At 44.0% G+C, this 15094-nt stretch overlaps 2 protein-coding genes across 2 annotated transcripts in view; both read right to left on the minus strand.

Moving 5' to 3' along the window:
• MAP6D1 (MAP6 domain containing 1) overlaps positions 1-789 on the minus strand; it is an 8012-nt gene extending 7223 nt beyond the window's left edge. The window contains exon 1 of the mRNA XM_021393824.1: positions 4-789. Coding sequence (XP_021249499.1) covers positions 4-183 — 180 coding nt within the window. The 5' untranslated portion in view covers positions 184-789. The remainder of the gene's footprint in view (positions 1-3) is intronic.
• PARL (presenilin associated rhomboid like) lies at positions 2139-13342 on the minus strand. The gene is made up of 9 exons (XM_021395728.1): positions 13111-13342; positions 12910-13050; positions 12360-12408; positions 10515-10610; positions 8730-8879; positions 8232-8302; positions 6881-6982; positions 4460-4557; positions 2139-2445 (listed from the first exon to the last, which is right to left on the minus strand). The coding sequence occupies exons 1-9, from the start codon at positions 13303-13305 to the stop codon at positions 2331-2333; spliced, it is 1017 nt and encodes a 338-aa protein (XP_021251403.1). The 5' UTR covers positions 13306-13342; the 3' UTR covers positions 2139-2330.

The following is a 15094-nucleotide window of genomic DNA, read 5'->3' on the forward strand; positions in this document are numbered from 1 at the left end:
CACGGGGCCGGGCCGCGGACGTGGGGTCGCGGCGGGCGGGCGCGGCGGCGGAGGCGGCGCGTCCTCCTGCTCCTCGATGTCCGAGTAGTTGCGGATGGTGAGCGGCACGGCCAGGTCCGACCTGTCCAGCTGGCTCCAGAAGCGCGCCAGGCAGCACACGCGGCTGATGCACGGCCAGGCCATGGCCGCCCGCGGCCGCCCCTCCTCCTGCCGCCCCCTCCCCGCTCCGCCGCCCCCGCGCCGGGTTCGCGGCCGCACACGTGACCCCGGGGGTGGGGGGGTGCCGGTCCGGGGAGGGGGGCAGAACTCCGGGCCAGGGCTCTGGACGACCGGGAGTGGCGGGTCGGGGGGCCGGTGCGGGCGGACGGGGCGGCAGGACGTGCTGCTGCCCCGCGCGGAGCTGCCCTGGGCACCGCGTCGCCCCGCAGCCTCTCTTCGCTGCCCGGAAGGCGAACAATTGCGGCTTTACGCGATCAGCCGTGACTTGATGCTGTTGTTTTCCCCCCGCACAAACACTGACTGGTGTCTCTCCCGAGCAGCTGCGCGATTACCGCGTTGCATTTCTAATCTCAACAACGAGCGCTTTGAAGAAGAGGGAAAAAGGCCTTCCTGCAGCGTGGGCCTCTCCCCTCCTGCTCGCCCGCTGCTTACTGCCCTGTGCCCGTGCCCTGCCATCCTGAGCGAGCTGCCAACTTGCCCCACGGCACTCCCCACCACCCACGTTCCCCTCACAGCCACGGAGCAGAGAAGACTGTTGGGCTCTGGCAGACAACGCCGCATAAAGGCTCAGGTACAAAATGACACCAAACTCGCTGCTTGGCAATAGGAGTGCTTTTGTAGCGTCCTGCAAGCATTATGTGCTCCTGCACCACAAGCACAGAAAACTCAGACGCTGAACAGCCTCTATAAGGGGAACAATGGCATCACACGCTACAGCTTTCACGCTGCTTTGGCATGAAGCACGCCCTCCCGCACAGCCCGCTCGGTGGCCATCTGCTGCTGCCGGCCATGAGCATCTTGCTGCTTACCAGCTCACAGCCCTGCGGCTCAGGCCCTGCAAAGCAGCGTGCTCAGTCCTCAGCATCAGAGAGAGGGACAGGAGGGAGAGTGAAGGATCAGAACTCACTCACTTAAAGCTGGTGCCGTTTAGCAGTGTTTATCCATGCAAGAAATGTACCTCCCACAATGCACTAACATTAAAAAAAATGCATGGTTTTCTCTTGGAGCAGCGTGTGCTGCAGTAGCTCAGCCCACCTGGCAAGATGGATGCAGCCTCAGGAAGGATTGGCTCCCACCTGCTCTTATCTGGGCAGGCTCTTGCCCCTTGCAAGCATACCCCAAATGCAATTTTTGTTTTCATTTGTATCATGGGGAACGTTGCCCCACAAACAACTCTCATTGCCCCTACAAACAACTCTCCTTGGGCAGTTGTTTCTGCCTACAGCAGTACTGATCTTCTGCTCCTCCATTTTTGCTGAAGCATCCTTAACAGCAGATTCTGAATCAAGTATTACTGCTTTGAAGTTTTTACAGGAAATGTTAAAGGAAAGGAGCAAGACTTAAACACAGTAAGACAGAAAAAGCAGTACGGTGAAAGTTTGTGGTGAAATATCTAAAGCCACACTGTAAGTCATTTTTCCACTGTACATAATTATGAAAGCACTAGAAGATACTTTGTCAGTGAAGTTGAACAAGATACAGCAGCACCTCGGAAGCAAACAAATTAAGACAAACTGAATGAGCCAATGAGTAAACCAGTATGTTGGCTTAGGCTGCCTGTATAAACCATACAGTACTGCTTCAGAGACTTCAGGTTCAGCCGAGAGGAGACCACTGGCTTATCTCACCCAGCAGACACTATTTCAGCAATAAAGACCACGGAACTTCAGCATTTACCCTTACGCCAAGTACTGGCAGGCTGTGTCTAACCCAGGCTTCTACAAAATCAGCCAGCAAGGACCTGTGGGCACTAGGGGATAGGGGTGATCTGTTAGCTCCCTCAAGTTTTCAATTATTTATCTTCCCAAGTATTAACAAACTGTACAAACTTCAAAGTTTTTTTTTGACAGAACTTTCAGCCACTTTATTGGACAGCTTTTTTGTTCTTCCTTAAAAAAAAAAAGTAACGCAGACTGCTGTCGCAGAGAAATAGGCTAAAAAACTTTATTGTTCCACCTCTGTCAGAGTTCATTTTCTAGTGATAGGCATTTCTGTAACTGTAGTTAACATCAGGGCTCTAAGAAGCTGAGGTTTCTAATGTGGAGTAGCAAAAAAACCCTCCCAAACCAATCTCATATCTTCAGTACAGCAGTTGCACAGTGGGACTAGGATCAGTTAGATCTTCCACCTCCTTTTCCTGCGTTCCTTGTCCTCATTTCATGCCAAGCTTTCACCAGCGGCTCTCTGTTCTTCCATATGAGCTCATGGCCATAAGCCACGTACCACCTGAGAAAGAAAATACCAGTCAGAGCTAACTGCAACTTCTGTCTACACCTGAGGAACAGACCTATTGTTAAAGGCAAATAAATGCTTGCAATAGCAGACAGGATAAACTGAGGCAGAAGTAGCAATTTTGGAAAGTGGCCATGCTAGCTAAGCCACTTGTTCTCTTCACTCCAAGTTAACTTCCTAATATCCTTGTGTGCCACAGTCTTGAGTATGAATGGCTTTCATGCCTTTAATTTCAAGCTCTTGTGACTTTAAAAAGATACAAAAAACTACTTTTGTGTAACACTTAAAAGCAAAGTTACTTGTGCTAATCCTTATTGGCAACACTAAGTAGAAGGTATTTTTCTTGTACATAAACAGAACGGAAACTCCCCCGCTATAAATGCTCACACTCCATTCAAACAGCTTTTTCTGCAATGAAACAAAGACTGATCTATTGGAGTACTCTGGATTGCTTTATACTCATGTTGATACCGATGTGGTTTTGTATAAGTGATTACGCAAGGGAGGTTACAGAGGATAGGATAGGGGAGAAGTGGAACCATGTAACAAAATAATCACTGAATAGAATGTATACATAAGTGACAAGGAAAGATGCCTGTAAAACTTAAGTGCAACTCTGAAAAAAGCATCAATTTTTTTTGTATATTTGTGACTGCATTTTCAGCTGACATAAATACATTACCTGCAAATTTTCAAATGCAATGTACAGAGTTGCAACAGATATTCATCTCAAAGAAAAAGTTCATTATGCATCTTTCCCAGACTTTTCTAAGAGCTCCCTTAACAGAGAGGAATATGAAAAATAGTGTTTTGTAGCTGATAATCTGCCCTATCAAATAGCATTATTGTGCTTTGTATCTGTTGTAGTTTCCATGGAAATGAAGAGGAGGCATTACTTTTGGAGCGACCTACTTATATGCAGCCCAAGGCGATTCCTCTTCACTCAGTGCCACCCATCCAAGCCAAAGGGTTGGACAGCCATGTATATGTGAATCTGTGTTATTATGAGAAGCTGATATAGATGTATCAAGGCAGAGAGTAGTTACAAATTGCCAAGTCCACATCAACTGCATTTGGGATGCCAGAGAAGGGGAGGAAAGCAGGCTGTGCTGACTGAAACTTTCTGACACTAAAGCCAAGCAGCAGCAAAGGCAAACCAGCCTGGAGACGAAACTAAGTGCCCTCCAATCAGACTATAGCTTTCAGGCTTGTCACACTGTGGGAATAAACACTTAGTGATCACTGTGCTGTCTGACCTACGGAAAAGTGGAAGGAACAATGTCCTACAAATTTCCACAGGACCCTAGGTTCCCTGATAACATAGGGAATGCTGCAGAATAAACCCACGGGGCACGCTTCTGCAACAAGCTATAAACTCATTCTTTATCTGGTACAGTTGGACATCAGGTAGGCTTTTAGCCCATGTGAGAAGGGGAAAAACTCATTAACTAATGTAGTTCAAACACAGAACAAGGCAGAACTGTTTGCTATGAATGAGTTTCTAGTACTTCTTCACAATTAGGCTCCACACAAATAAAAAAGTAGCAACAATGAAAGCAGTAGAGGCTGCTTGAAGAACGTGGCTTCAGCTCTCTATAAATTGGTAATTAGAAATAAATGTTTAAGACACAAGAATTTTCTTAGCTGTTCAACTCCAGAAACATTTTCATTTATCCACACCATGTTCTGTGAGAATCTGTTCTGCCCCGTAACTCTTCAATGTGCTGGGGAGAGCAGGCAGAGAAAGCCAGCCCAGCTTACAGTGACAGGACAGTCAGACATTCAACTTGTCATTCAAAGATAGCTCAGCTCAACTTCTTTCAGTACTAAGAATTGGATAACAGTACTTTTTCACACAATTTTATCACATTCTAAGAATAACACTGACTCCTCTTCAGTGCTACTCAAGACAACTTTAAAAGAAAAAAAAAAATCCCCAAACTTCAGAGATAAGGTGTGTTTGGGGGGTGACAACCTGCATAGGAGGAATTTAAAATGTAACACTTACATTCCGAATAGAGCTCCCCCTAGATGTGCAGCATGGTCAAAAAATCTCCAGCCCAGAGCAAGCCCTGCAGTGTCAAATGCTATTATGGCTTTTAAAGCCTGGAAAGGAAGAGAACATGGAACAGACAGGATCAGACCACTGATAATAAAGCTTCATATTCTAGCACAGAGTAAAGATCTGGATTAAAAAGCATCCCATAACCTTTATATCAAAGTAATCACTGTAAAAATGTGTTTTAAGAATGGATGCAAGCTGCTAGCTGCACTGCACTTTTTAAAATATAGTCATGAGGAACTATGGAATAATGCTGAGGAGGAAGATGGTCTTCCCAAATAATCAATTTGTTCTAAATTTTATTGCTAAGACTCCATATATTTTTCCAACTTATGTCAGGAAAAAAAAAAAAAGAGTTCACTCTAAGAAAGACACTATACAATACAGAACAGTAGTGTAAGCTGACGTAGCTTAATGCATGACACAACTCTACACTGGGTGGAACGACTGGAGGCAGCATCCCTGTCTTCCCCCCAGTCATCACACTTTCCTAAGTGACATGTCTGTTGGAAGGCAAAAATCAGGATGACAGGGAACAGTTCCACAGCGAAAGTAGCATGAGCTACACAAGCCAGCCTCGGGAAACACAAACTACCATAGTTGTAATTATGCAACATTTAAATGGCTCATTCCAAGAGACCAACAGCAAGAGAATGAATGTTACGACAATGTGTTCTTTAAAAAGAATTTCTTTCCTTGATCACACGTGTTAGAATAGTAGCTATGTTGCTGTATCAGTTTTGTTATTTTAAAAGCCCGTTACAATATACATGAATTAGGCCACAGGAGCACTTAAAGTTTAGAAATTAAATGGTATAAGTTCTTAGTAAAGGCTATATCACAAAATATTCTGAGGTTTACACCATAATAGCTGGTGTTGTTCTTGTTTTACTGCTATAATGCGTACTTCCTCATGGCAACGCTGTCTTTGGCTCTGTCAGCATTCCTACCCTGGTGATCTTTTTCAGGAAAGATGCAATTAAAGGTTAGCATGCAAAAAAAAAAAAAGCACATCCACCCAAAAAGAAGCACAAGAAAAATATATAGGCTACATTTACCAACGTAAACACAGTTGACAGATTTCAACAAAATATTAAAACCACACAATCTTGAAATGACAAAGCTTGACTGCTCTAAGTAACATACGAAAACAACTTTAAGTAGTGGACTAAAGATGATTAACTTATTGTCATGGTTTTATGATTTTTGCTTATTGGTATTCCACATCATAACATCATGTAGTGTATGTACCTGGTTCTCAGAAGAGAAGAACTACTACATTCCCCAGAGGACTTTGCGACCCTGTTACGTTTTCTGGTCAGAGGGAAAGATAAAAACTCGCATATCACGAGAGCTGCCCTCTTTCTTCTCTTCCCATCTCTCGTAGGCCTACCTTAACTTTGGACACCCTCTCTCATTTTATTGGATTTATTAGCTTAAATTGTAATTATATTGTATTATATTGTGTTATTTTGCATTCTGATATCTTACTTAGTAAATTAGTTTGTTTCTCCTCAGATCGTTGCTGCTGTTTTGTTCTGAGGCCTATCTCCCTACCCTTTTTCCCTTTTCCCTTTCCCACGTTATGGGCCCGTGGGTCCCCTGCCCCATTTGTCATGGTACTGGGCCGAACCAGACCGTAAACTGTTGACATTTATTCTCTCTGTTCACCACAGAGGAGTTGGACTAGATGGCCTTTAAAAGGTCCCTTCCAACTCAAATGATTCCATGATTCTATGATTCAAACAAGTCAAATATACACAAGAAGCTTTTCTTAAATGGTGCAGCGGTTGTGGCTAAAAGCATTTTATCAAGGAAAGTCCGTCACTGGTACACATGAAGAAAAGTCCCAGTAGTTAATTTCTAATCCCAAAAGTGTTCTTTTAAGTATCAACAGGAAGCGTCCAAACGAGGAGGCAGGCGTTCCTCTAGGACTAGAGCATTATTTCCCTTGAAGTGAAACTCAACTTCCCAATCTTCATCAATTTTTCTCCAAAAATAGAGTCTAGGTATTAGGTTAGTATGTGAAGAAGTGCTGCTATACAAAGTACCACCCAGAAAGACATCAGAAGACAGTGCACACTTTCCTCTGACAGCTACACGAGTCCCTCTTAACTTCCTTCACCTCTTAGTATCTGACTTAAACCCACAGAGGATGAAATTTAGGTTAACTCTGAACTGACTGCACACATATGTAAGTGACTCCACTAGGCTGCATTAAGTCAGAACCAACCTCCAGGACCTCCATGAACTCATAGTCTTTTTCAAAGCCTACTTAACACCTTAGAGACACAAGTGAAGAAGATGCGTTGAGATGAAGGACAGTTAAAGGAAAAATATTTTTCTTTGAAGTTCAAAGGTACTTACGTTTCCTGCTGTAAACGTGAACATGGGAAGAAATATGATGGCTAATTTTGCTTCTGGCATCTTTGTACAGACAGCTGCAAGGACAGTCATTATAGCTCCCGACTGCAAATACATTAACATACATGGGAGTAAGCTGAGATATTACATATGGGAAAAAGAGAATTCTGTATGTGAACCTTCTACCCATAGTACCACAGAAAATTTGAGAACGAAAATAAGACCATTTAATTTCTGTATCCAAAACTACAAATACTGGTAAAAAACAAACAAACAAACAAAAACAAACACTCATGCTCTTACCTGACCTCTAATAATTAAGAAAGAAACCTCCTGATTTTTAAGACAACTAACATTAATGTGCTGTTAGCAGGAAACTCTGGAAATCTGTACACACACATTAATCAGATAAACATCTCATATAAGGGAAAACAAAGCAAGGAAATTAACAGAGGGACAGAAACAAGAAATCTTTTGTCAATGAAACAAGTCCCTGGTCTGTACTAAACCGACTGCAGGCTTTTGTATCCATGGAAATGTTCAGTGCAAAAGCTGTGAATACCACAAACTGATGCAACATGTGGCAATTTCAGTAAGCTCAAATTACTAAGCCTAATAGAAATTGCTCCAGATATAATTTATTCACAAGATAAAGGGAAAACACACAGACAGCACCAACAAAAATCCTAACTTAGAAACTGCTCATAAAATTATTCATTCCCATTGAAAGCAAGAACCTGACTTCCCGCCGTTTTTCAAAATTTAGGAAAATAAGTTGAAAAGTCTGTAAAACTCAGTAAAGGGCTACGTTGACTTCAACATTATAGTCAGTTAAGTGTTTTAAAACACTGTATTACTGAAAATAATTGTAACAAACAGACAACCATTCTACCTCCTTAGCCTATCTCATACCTTCCACGCAGTGAGACTTCTGCCTGGAGCGCTGCTCTTTCTGCACAGTACTCCCTAGAGGTTCCACTAGCAGCACATGCCAATTCTGAGTACATGATCACTTTCAAAAGTATTGTTTTTCAATTAGAGAATATCATGATACACAACTACGTAATAACACTTAGAAATTACAGAACTGAACTATCTGCTCAGTGACAAGAGGTCCTGCTGTCAGGTACTCATTTACAGTCTAGTATGATGACTGTTAGTTCTGGGCTGCCACTGCAAGAGAGTTTAAATATTTGAAGAATACCGAAGTTCCTACCTGGTTATTTGGGCTTTGGTAACCCTTCCTAGTTAGTTTCCACAATCCAGAATATATTCTTTTAAGCAGATTAAAGAATATAACAGGCTACATATCTTCAGAGATTACATAAGGTCTCTTATATTCTGAAGTACTCACAGCTCCAAGGGATGGTTCAAACCTTCCCGTAGCCATTTTAGCAACATAACTGACAAAAGTGGAGATAACCCCTAGAAAGGAAAAACTACCATTAGAAACAACATCACCAATACAAGAATCAGAAAGCTCAACAGTGTTATCTCTAAATTTTGCTACAGAAGCTAGCATAGGGTTTTTTGTTTTGTCTTTGAACTTGAATAAACCACCAACTTTTCCCAGGTAAATCCCATGAGTCTACACTAAGAGCTACTTTGGTCTGGTAACCAAGCATGATTGAAAAAACAGAAACTTGTATTCTCATAGTATTTTGAAGCCTAATACTCTAAAGCCATCAGACTTCTGTGTGACAGCAAGTAAGCACTGCAGTTAGTACAGAGTAAAGTGTGGGACTGCACAGTTGCCATCTGTCATCATACATTTATTAACCATGCACACTTTACTTCCACGAATATGTATTTATATTTTCAAAATGTTGCAAATATATATATTTCACATTACCAGCGGAAAGATACACTGCAATGAACTGCTCACATCCCAGAAGAGAGACAACACTGCTGGAAAAGCTCCATAAAACATACATATTTGCTGCCATGTGGAAAAGAGAGAAGTGACTAAACGTAGAGAGCAGCATGGGAGAACACAGGGCTTCTACAAAAGAGAAAAACAATTAATGAAAAACAAAGTTAGCATTCTGATTTGTTTCAGTATGAACGTCACACAAACTAAGAATTTATCAAGAGATACTACATGTTAATTGTACTTTGAATCTTCAAACACAAACTATGTAATAAACCCAGAAACGTAACAAGTTTCAAATTTCAGTACCTTTTGAAAAGAACATATATCCGAGATATGCAAGCTGTACAAACAGCTACTTTAGGTAACTACTATCACAGAACCATAGAATGGCCTGGGTTGAAAAGGACCTCAAAAATCACCTAGTTTCAACCCCTCTGCTGAGTGCAGCGTTGCCAACCACTAGACCAAGCTGCCCAGAGCCACATCCAGCCTTGCCTTGAATGCCTCCAGGGACGAGGCATCCACAACCTCCTTGGGCAACCTGTTCCAGTGCGTCACCACTCTCTGAGTGAAAAGCTTCCCCCGAATACCTAACCTAAATCTCCTCTGTCTCAGTTTAAAACCATGCCCCCTTGTCCTATCGCTATCCACCCTCACAAACAATCGTTCCCCCTCCTGTTTATACACTCAGTATTGTAAGGCCACAATGAGGTCTCCCTGGAGCCTTCTCTTCTCCAAGGTAAACAAGCCCAGTTCCCTCAACCTTTCTTCATAGGAGAGGTGCTCCAGTTCCAACTATGGAATGTTTCACCTAAAACCTCAATCTTAAAACACTTTTGTGTGCTTTGGAAAGATTTATATATACATACATAGGGGAAGATTATTAGTATCTTAAAGATGAACATCTATAGAAAACTATTCTGTTTTCTATACTAAACTGTTATTCGCTAGGGAAATTAATTCATAAAGAAGTACTAGCTCTCCTCACTGCAACAGTACCCTTGAAAACATAAAAATGCCAAATAGCAGGTCAAAAAAAGATCAACACTGTTTCAAAAAGAGTGGTTGGAGTGACTGATCTGGATAAAAGCTGTCTCTGGCTCTGGAGAGTGTGCAGGGAATTGGTTGAGTTTTCACCTCAGTAAAAATTAAGAGGACAGCAGAAACTACTTTCCCAATGCATATTTGTTTCATCCTTTCAATTCTTTTCTCTACAGTGGAAAAGAAAGCTAATTGTTCTGTTATTTAATACTAGCAACTTCTTTTCCTAAGTTAACCTCTTCTAAACACTTCACACAAAGTGAAAGCCAAGGGTATTTGTTAGTTTATGTGGTTGTTTGTTTTTGTGATTTAAAGCCCAACTTGGAAACGAGGAGACTGTATGTAACATACAGACTAATGCCTGTATGAATACTGGGATGATCAGCATTCTGTGCAGGGAAGCAGTAGGGCTTGGCATCACTAAGCGCCCCTTCACCTTTAGAAAGGCAGGAACTTCATCCCACTGAATGCAGCAAAATGCCAGCCATCAGGCAACAGTTCTGACACTACACTACTTAGAAAAGTACTGATGGTGGGGTTTATTTTGGACTAAAATAAAAAAAAATCAGATCTATCTAGACAACATGATATGTTTGGGCACAACTGAGCTTACTTGCCGCTCCATTACCAACAAGCACAGTGTCATCCCACGTTTTTGCAGTACTTTCAAAGGCCCTGTTACATGCCAATACAGAAAAGTCACTCAAATTACTGTTTACTTACTGGAGGATGGATCTGAGGTGAAATATGTAAACATAATCCGACGCATACCAGGCAGTCTCCATAAACAGAATATGAAGACATTTGCAGCTATAATACCTAGGAAGAGGAACAACAGTATAGAACAGATTATGAAATATAACATGCTGTAATACTTACTGTAAATAAGCAATCAAAACTGTGCTTATAATAACCATATTTCTCCTTTCACTACACCGTGAAATGCTGTATCTATTTCTTACTTCATGGAGTTTAGAAAAATCCATGAGAAATACAGAAAGCTCTACTTACAAATCTTATAAACAGAACATACAACTTCAGCTGTCTTATTTTAACATACAGTGTAACGAATGCAACAATCCACAAAAATCTGTACTGAAGACATTCAGGCTCTGGTTTCTGTTCCTTGCCTCTCTAGCTACTTCTTTCCAAATACCACCAAGAGGCTGCACAGACACATTCAACTGCGCATGGAGAGAAGGCTAAGGGAATCATATTGGTATGCAGTACACATTCTGTCCATTTTGTAGAGAAGTTCGGTTGCGAGGGAATTGTAATGATACTGGTTAAGCATCAAGTATAAAAAGTTGACTTGGCACTGCTAAGGTATAGTCCCCTTTGTGAGATAGCAAATGCACAGCTTTTTACTTCACAGATGTTTACTGAGATCTTATTTAAGAACATAAATGATTAGAAACACTAGTGAAGCAAATTTATTGTTTCTTGTTTAGAGTGCCTTCTCTATTACTACTGAAGCACTTAGGCTCTTTTACTAGAGGAAATATTTTCCTTGCATGCTGCACCGAGATGTTACAGAACTATCAACAATTTCATAACAGTAAGGCCAGTCTTGCTATAGCAATCAAAGGCAAATACCCAAATGGTTTAGGGTCTACCAGCTAGAACTTAGATAACTTGTTAGATTAACTAAATGCTGAGAGATTCCCTAGAGACTGCAGAATACAAGTCTTCACACCCCAGACCCAATACCATACTTCCGTTTGAATCATCACCTAGCATGCTTACTGAAGAGTAATTCAAAGCACTGTACAATGTAGATAAGTAAATGACACAGCATAGTGTTACTTAAAAGCTATTTCTAGCAGTCTGCTAATATATACTGTAGGATATCTAACACTGGATATGGTTCAGCTATTCTATTTGCATCAAGTTCTCATCAATTTCTCTCTACACATTACCTCTGCCTTGGGGATTTCAGGTGATGTTAGCTAACCAATCAAAACCACATCCCAACCAAAGGGAGGAACACTACATAGCTGCTTCTTGTTTGCAACACTATGTCTGCAAAATAGCAAAAAATTATCACAGAATTACCATATCCATCTATTGGTGAAATAATAAAACGAATACACAGTATTCCTCCCTGTGGTGGTGAACAGTCATGTTACTTAACAGACTATGTAACTCTAGTCAACTTCTGTTGGATGAGAAAGTCCCACGATTTAGGGGCATCTCACGTCTACCTAACATTTCAAGATAATGCTTATAGAATTGCATGAAGAAAGAAAAAAGTACAGAATTAGCTCATATTCCTTCTAAAAGTATTTGCTGCTTCTCACAGGTCCTGACAGAAACGTTGCAAGGGGAGGTTTCTAGCTAATCCTTCATAATCACTCACACAGATGCATAGGAATTTCTTTTACGCACATAAAAATATATTGTGAGAAGGAAATGTAGCAGAAATAGCATATGTGCAAGTGAAAGTTCACACATGCTTGGTGCCTAACAACCTAAATGTGGTAAGAAAGCCATCTGTTTCAACATACTGTACCTGTTTGCCATATTTCTCTTCCTGTGAATGTCTAATACTTGTAAGCTAACACAAACCTGTCACAGTCCGCTGACCCTCAGTCAGGTTATTCCACCAGCTGTTAACCTGAAACAGAATTGGTATTCATCAGTGCCACTGCAGAGTATTTGCAATTTCAAAAACAGCCACAGAAGGTTCTACCTTTTTATGAATGGAAGGCGTATGTTTGAAAGTTGTCTAGTAAATCAGTAGCAGACTTTTGTACTTGGTTTAACTATTTAAGTTGGCATTTCCTTACTCAAGTGTGGTTATCTACACATTAGTTTAGATATTTATAAGCTACTACTGCAGATCTCTCCTCCCTGTGCTTGAGGGTGATGACTGCATCACTTGCGCAGTCACATTGTGACTTGTCTTGAGATAACTCAACCCACTTCACTCGGAACAAAGCATCTCTATTGCAACTTGCTGAGAATTGACAGGGCTAGAGGAGTGGGAGGGGCCGGGGAGGGGGGGGTTGTAAAAGCGGGGGTGCGGGAACGGGGTCCCAGCGGGCCCAGCACCATGCGGTGCCACAGCAGTGGCCAGTGCAGCCTCGGGACGCGGCCTCACACCAAGACCCCGCACCTGCTTCCTGAAGTTCCCCCTCTTCTGCGGCCGAATCTTATCCAGCCAGTCCGCCCGCGCCTCCTCGAAGTAGCTCTGGACCCGGGACTTGAGCGCCTCGTACTGCCAGATGGCCGCCGCGCCGAAGGCCGTGCCTGTGAACTGTGCCAGCGGTCAGCGCGCGGGGCCCCACGCGCGGGCCCTCCCCCGGCCGCCACTCACCCCCACCGCGAAGAGCAGCGGCTTCACCAGGCGGCGCGGCGAGGGGCGGCCCCCGCGGGCGGGCGGCGGCGGGCACAGGCTGCGACGGGACGGCAGCGGCACGGGCCGCGCCTCGGCGCTGCCGGCGGGGGCCGAGGGCTCCTCGCTCCGCGGCCGCACCCGCCGGAAGCCCTGCCGCTGCTCCAGCAGCACCATCAGCCTGCGGGGAAAGAGCGGACAGTCACCGAGCCGCCCCACCGCCGCCCACCTCGCCTGGCCGTACCTATGCGCCCGCGGGTCCCAGGCGCGGGCCCAGCACCGCCACGCCATGTTGGGCGCCTCTCCGCGCCGAGCGCTTCCGGGGCGACCGCTGCCATCTTGGGGGCGTGGCACCGGGCACGGCCCGCTGCCATGTCGGGAAGGTCAGCTCAGGCCGCCCTGCCGTCACGATGGGTGCTGCAGCTCCTCTCCTCCCGGCGGGCCCGGGTGCTAAAATCTGCGCACGTGACGTCAGCGCTCCGTTTTTCTATGTAACAAAATCAAAAAAAGTTTTTTTTAAGTTTGTTTTAGCTTTGCAGTTCTTACTATTTTATTACTTTTTTTTTTTCCCCAAAGACCTTATCAGGAGTGTTTTGTTGTTGTTTATGTGGCTGTCATACTTTTCCCTGTTAACCCTGCCCTGCATTCAAACCACGTGCAGTTTGGCAGTGTATGCCCTGTGGGCCTCCATGTCTCCCATGCTACGTCCTCAGGTACCCCCACTGCATGCTTCACATTCCAGAAGTAGAGGTTTTCTTTACAAGGCTGTCTGAGGAGATCTGGAACAGAAAATACTCGGTCTGTCATGCACCGTGCCATCGGGGGTTGTCTGTCATCCTGCTTTCATTTCTGTGTCAGTTGGTGGGCCCACATGAACTTAATGAAGTTCAAAAAAGCAAAGTGCAAGGTTTTGCACATGGGTCGAGGTCATCTCAGATATGTACACAGACTGGGAGAAGAACTCCTTGAGAGTAGCGCTGCTGAGAGGGACCTGGGGGTCCTGGTGGATGAAAAGCTGAATATGAACCAGCAGTGTGCACTTGCTGCCCGGAAGGCCAGCAGTATCCTGGGCTCCATCAGAAGAGGGGTGGCAGCAGGGACAGGGAGGGGATTGCCCCTCTCTACTCTGCCCTAGTGAGGCCCCATCTGCAGTACTGCGTCCAGGTCTGGGCCCCCAACACAGGAAAGATGTGGAGCTGTTGGAGATGGTCCAGAGGAGGCCTACAAAGATCATCCAAGGGCTGGAGCACCTCTCCTATGAAGGCAGGCTGAAGGAGCTGGGCTTGTTCAGCCTTCAAAAGAGGGCTGTGGGGAGACCTCATTGCAGCCTTACAATATTTAAAGGGAGTTTAAAAACATGAGGGAAACCAACTTTTTACATGGGTAGACAGTGATAGGACAAGAGGGAATGGTTTTAAACTAAAGGAGGGGAGATTTAGAGTAGATGTCAGGGAGAAGTTCTTTGCCGAGAGAGTGGTGAGGCGCTGGAACAGCTGCCCAAGAAGGTTGTGGCTGCCCCATCCCTGGAGGTGCTCAAGGCCAGGCTGGAGGGGACCGTGGGCAACCTGATTTAGTGCTTGATCTAGTGGCTGACAGCCTGCCTGTGACAGGAGAGTTGGAACTTGATGATCCTGGGGATCCCTTCCAACCCAAACTATTCTGTGGTTCTATGAATGGAATTGAAATGTCACCTAGCTTTAGCCCCCATGTACCCTTTACTGTTGAGGAACACTTGCATCCAGTATGGAGCTCATGGATGTTGTGTTACCTCTAGTAGGCACATTAGGACTGGGCTGTAATTTTAAGAGTGGGGGAAGGACTCGTGCAGTGGTATCCATAGTCCTTTTAAAACATGGTAGAATTTGGGTGCTGGGTCGAGGATGGTTGCTCGTTTGTTTTTTTGTGGAATCTAGCTTCTAAGCTTCCTCACTTTGAAATATTCAGTATTTTAAATTACAGTATTTTA

The sequence above is a fragment of the Numida meleagris genome, chromosome 4 (assembly GCF_002078875.1).
Source record: "Numida meleagris isolate 19003 breed g44 Domestic line chromosome 4, NumMel1.0, whole genome shotgun sequence".
Taxonomy (NCBI): Eukaryota; Metazoa; Chordata; class Aves; order Galliformes; family Numididae; genus Numida; species Numida meleagris.

What these genes read in the sequence shown, in the direction of transcription:
- PARL (XM_021395728.1), bottom strand. Translation starts at nt 13,305, where the DNA reads ATGGTGCTGCTGGAGCAGCGGCAGGGCTTCCGGCGGGTGCGGCCGCGG. An exon ending in TTGAACCATCCCTTGGAGCT is followed by an intron (nt 6,983 to 8,231) that starts GTGAGTACTTCA and finishes ATGTATTTGCAG; the next exon opens with TCGGGAGCTATAATGACTGT. An exon ending in GGGGGAGCTCTATTCGGAAT is followed by an intron (nt 2,446 to 4,459) that starts GTAAGTGTTACA and finishes TTTCTTTCTCAG; the next exon opens with GTGGTACGTGGCTTATGGCC.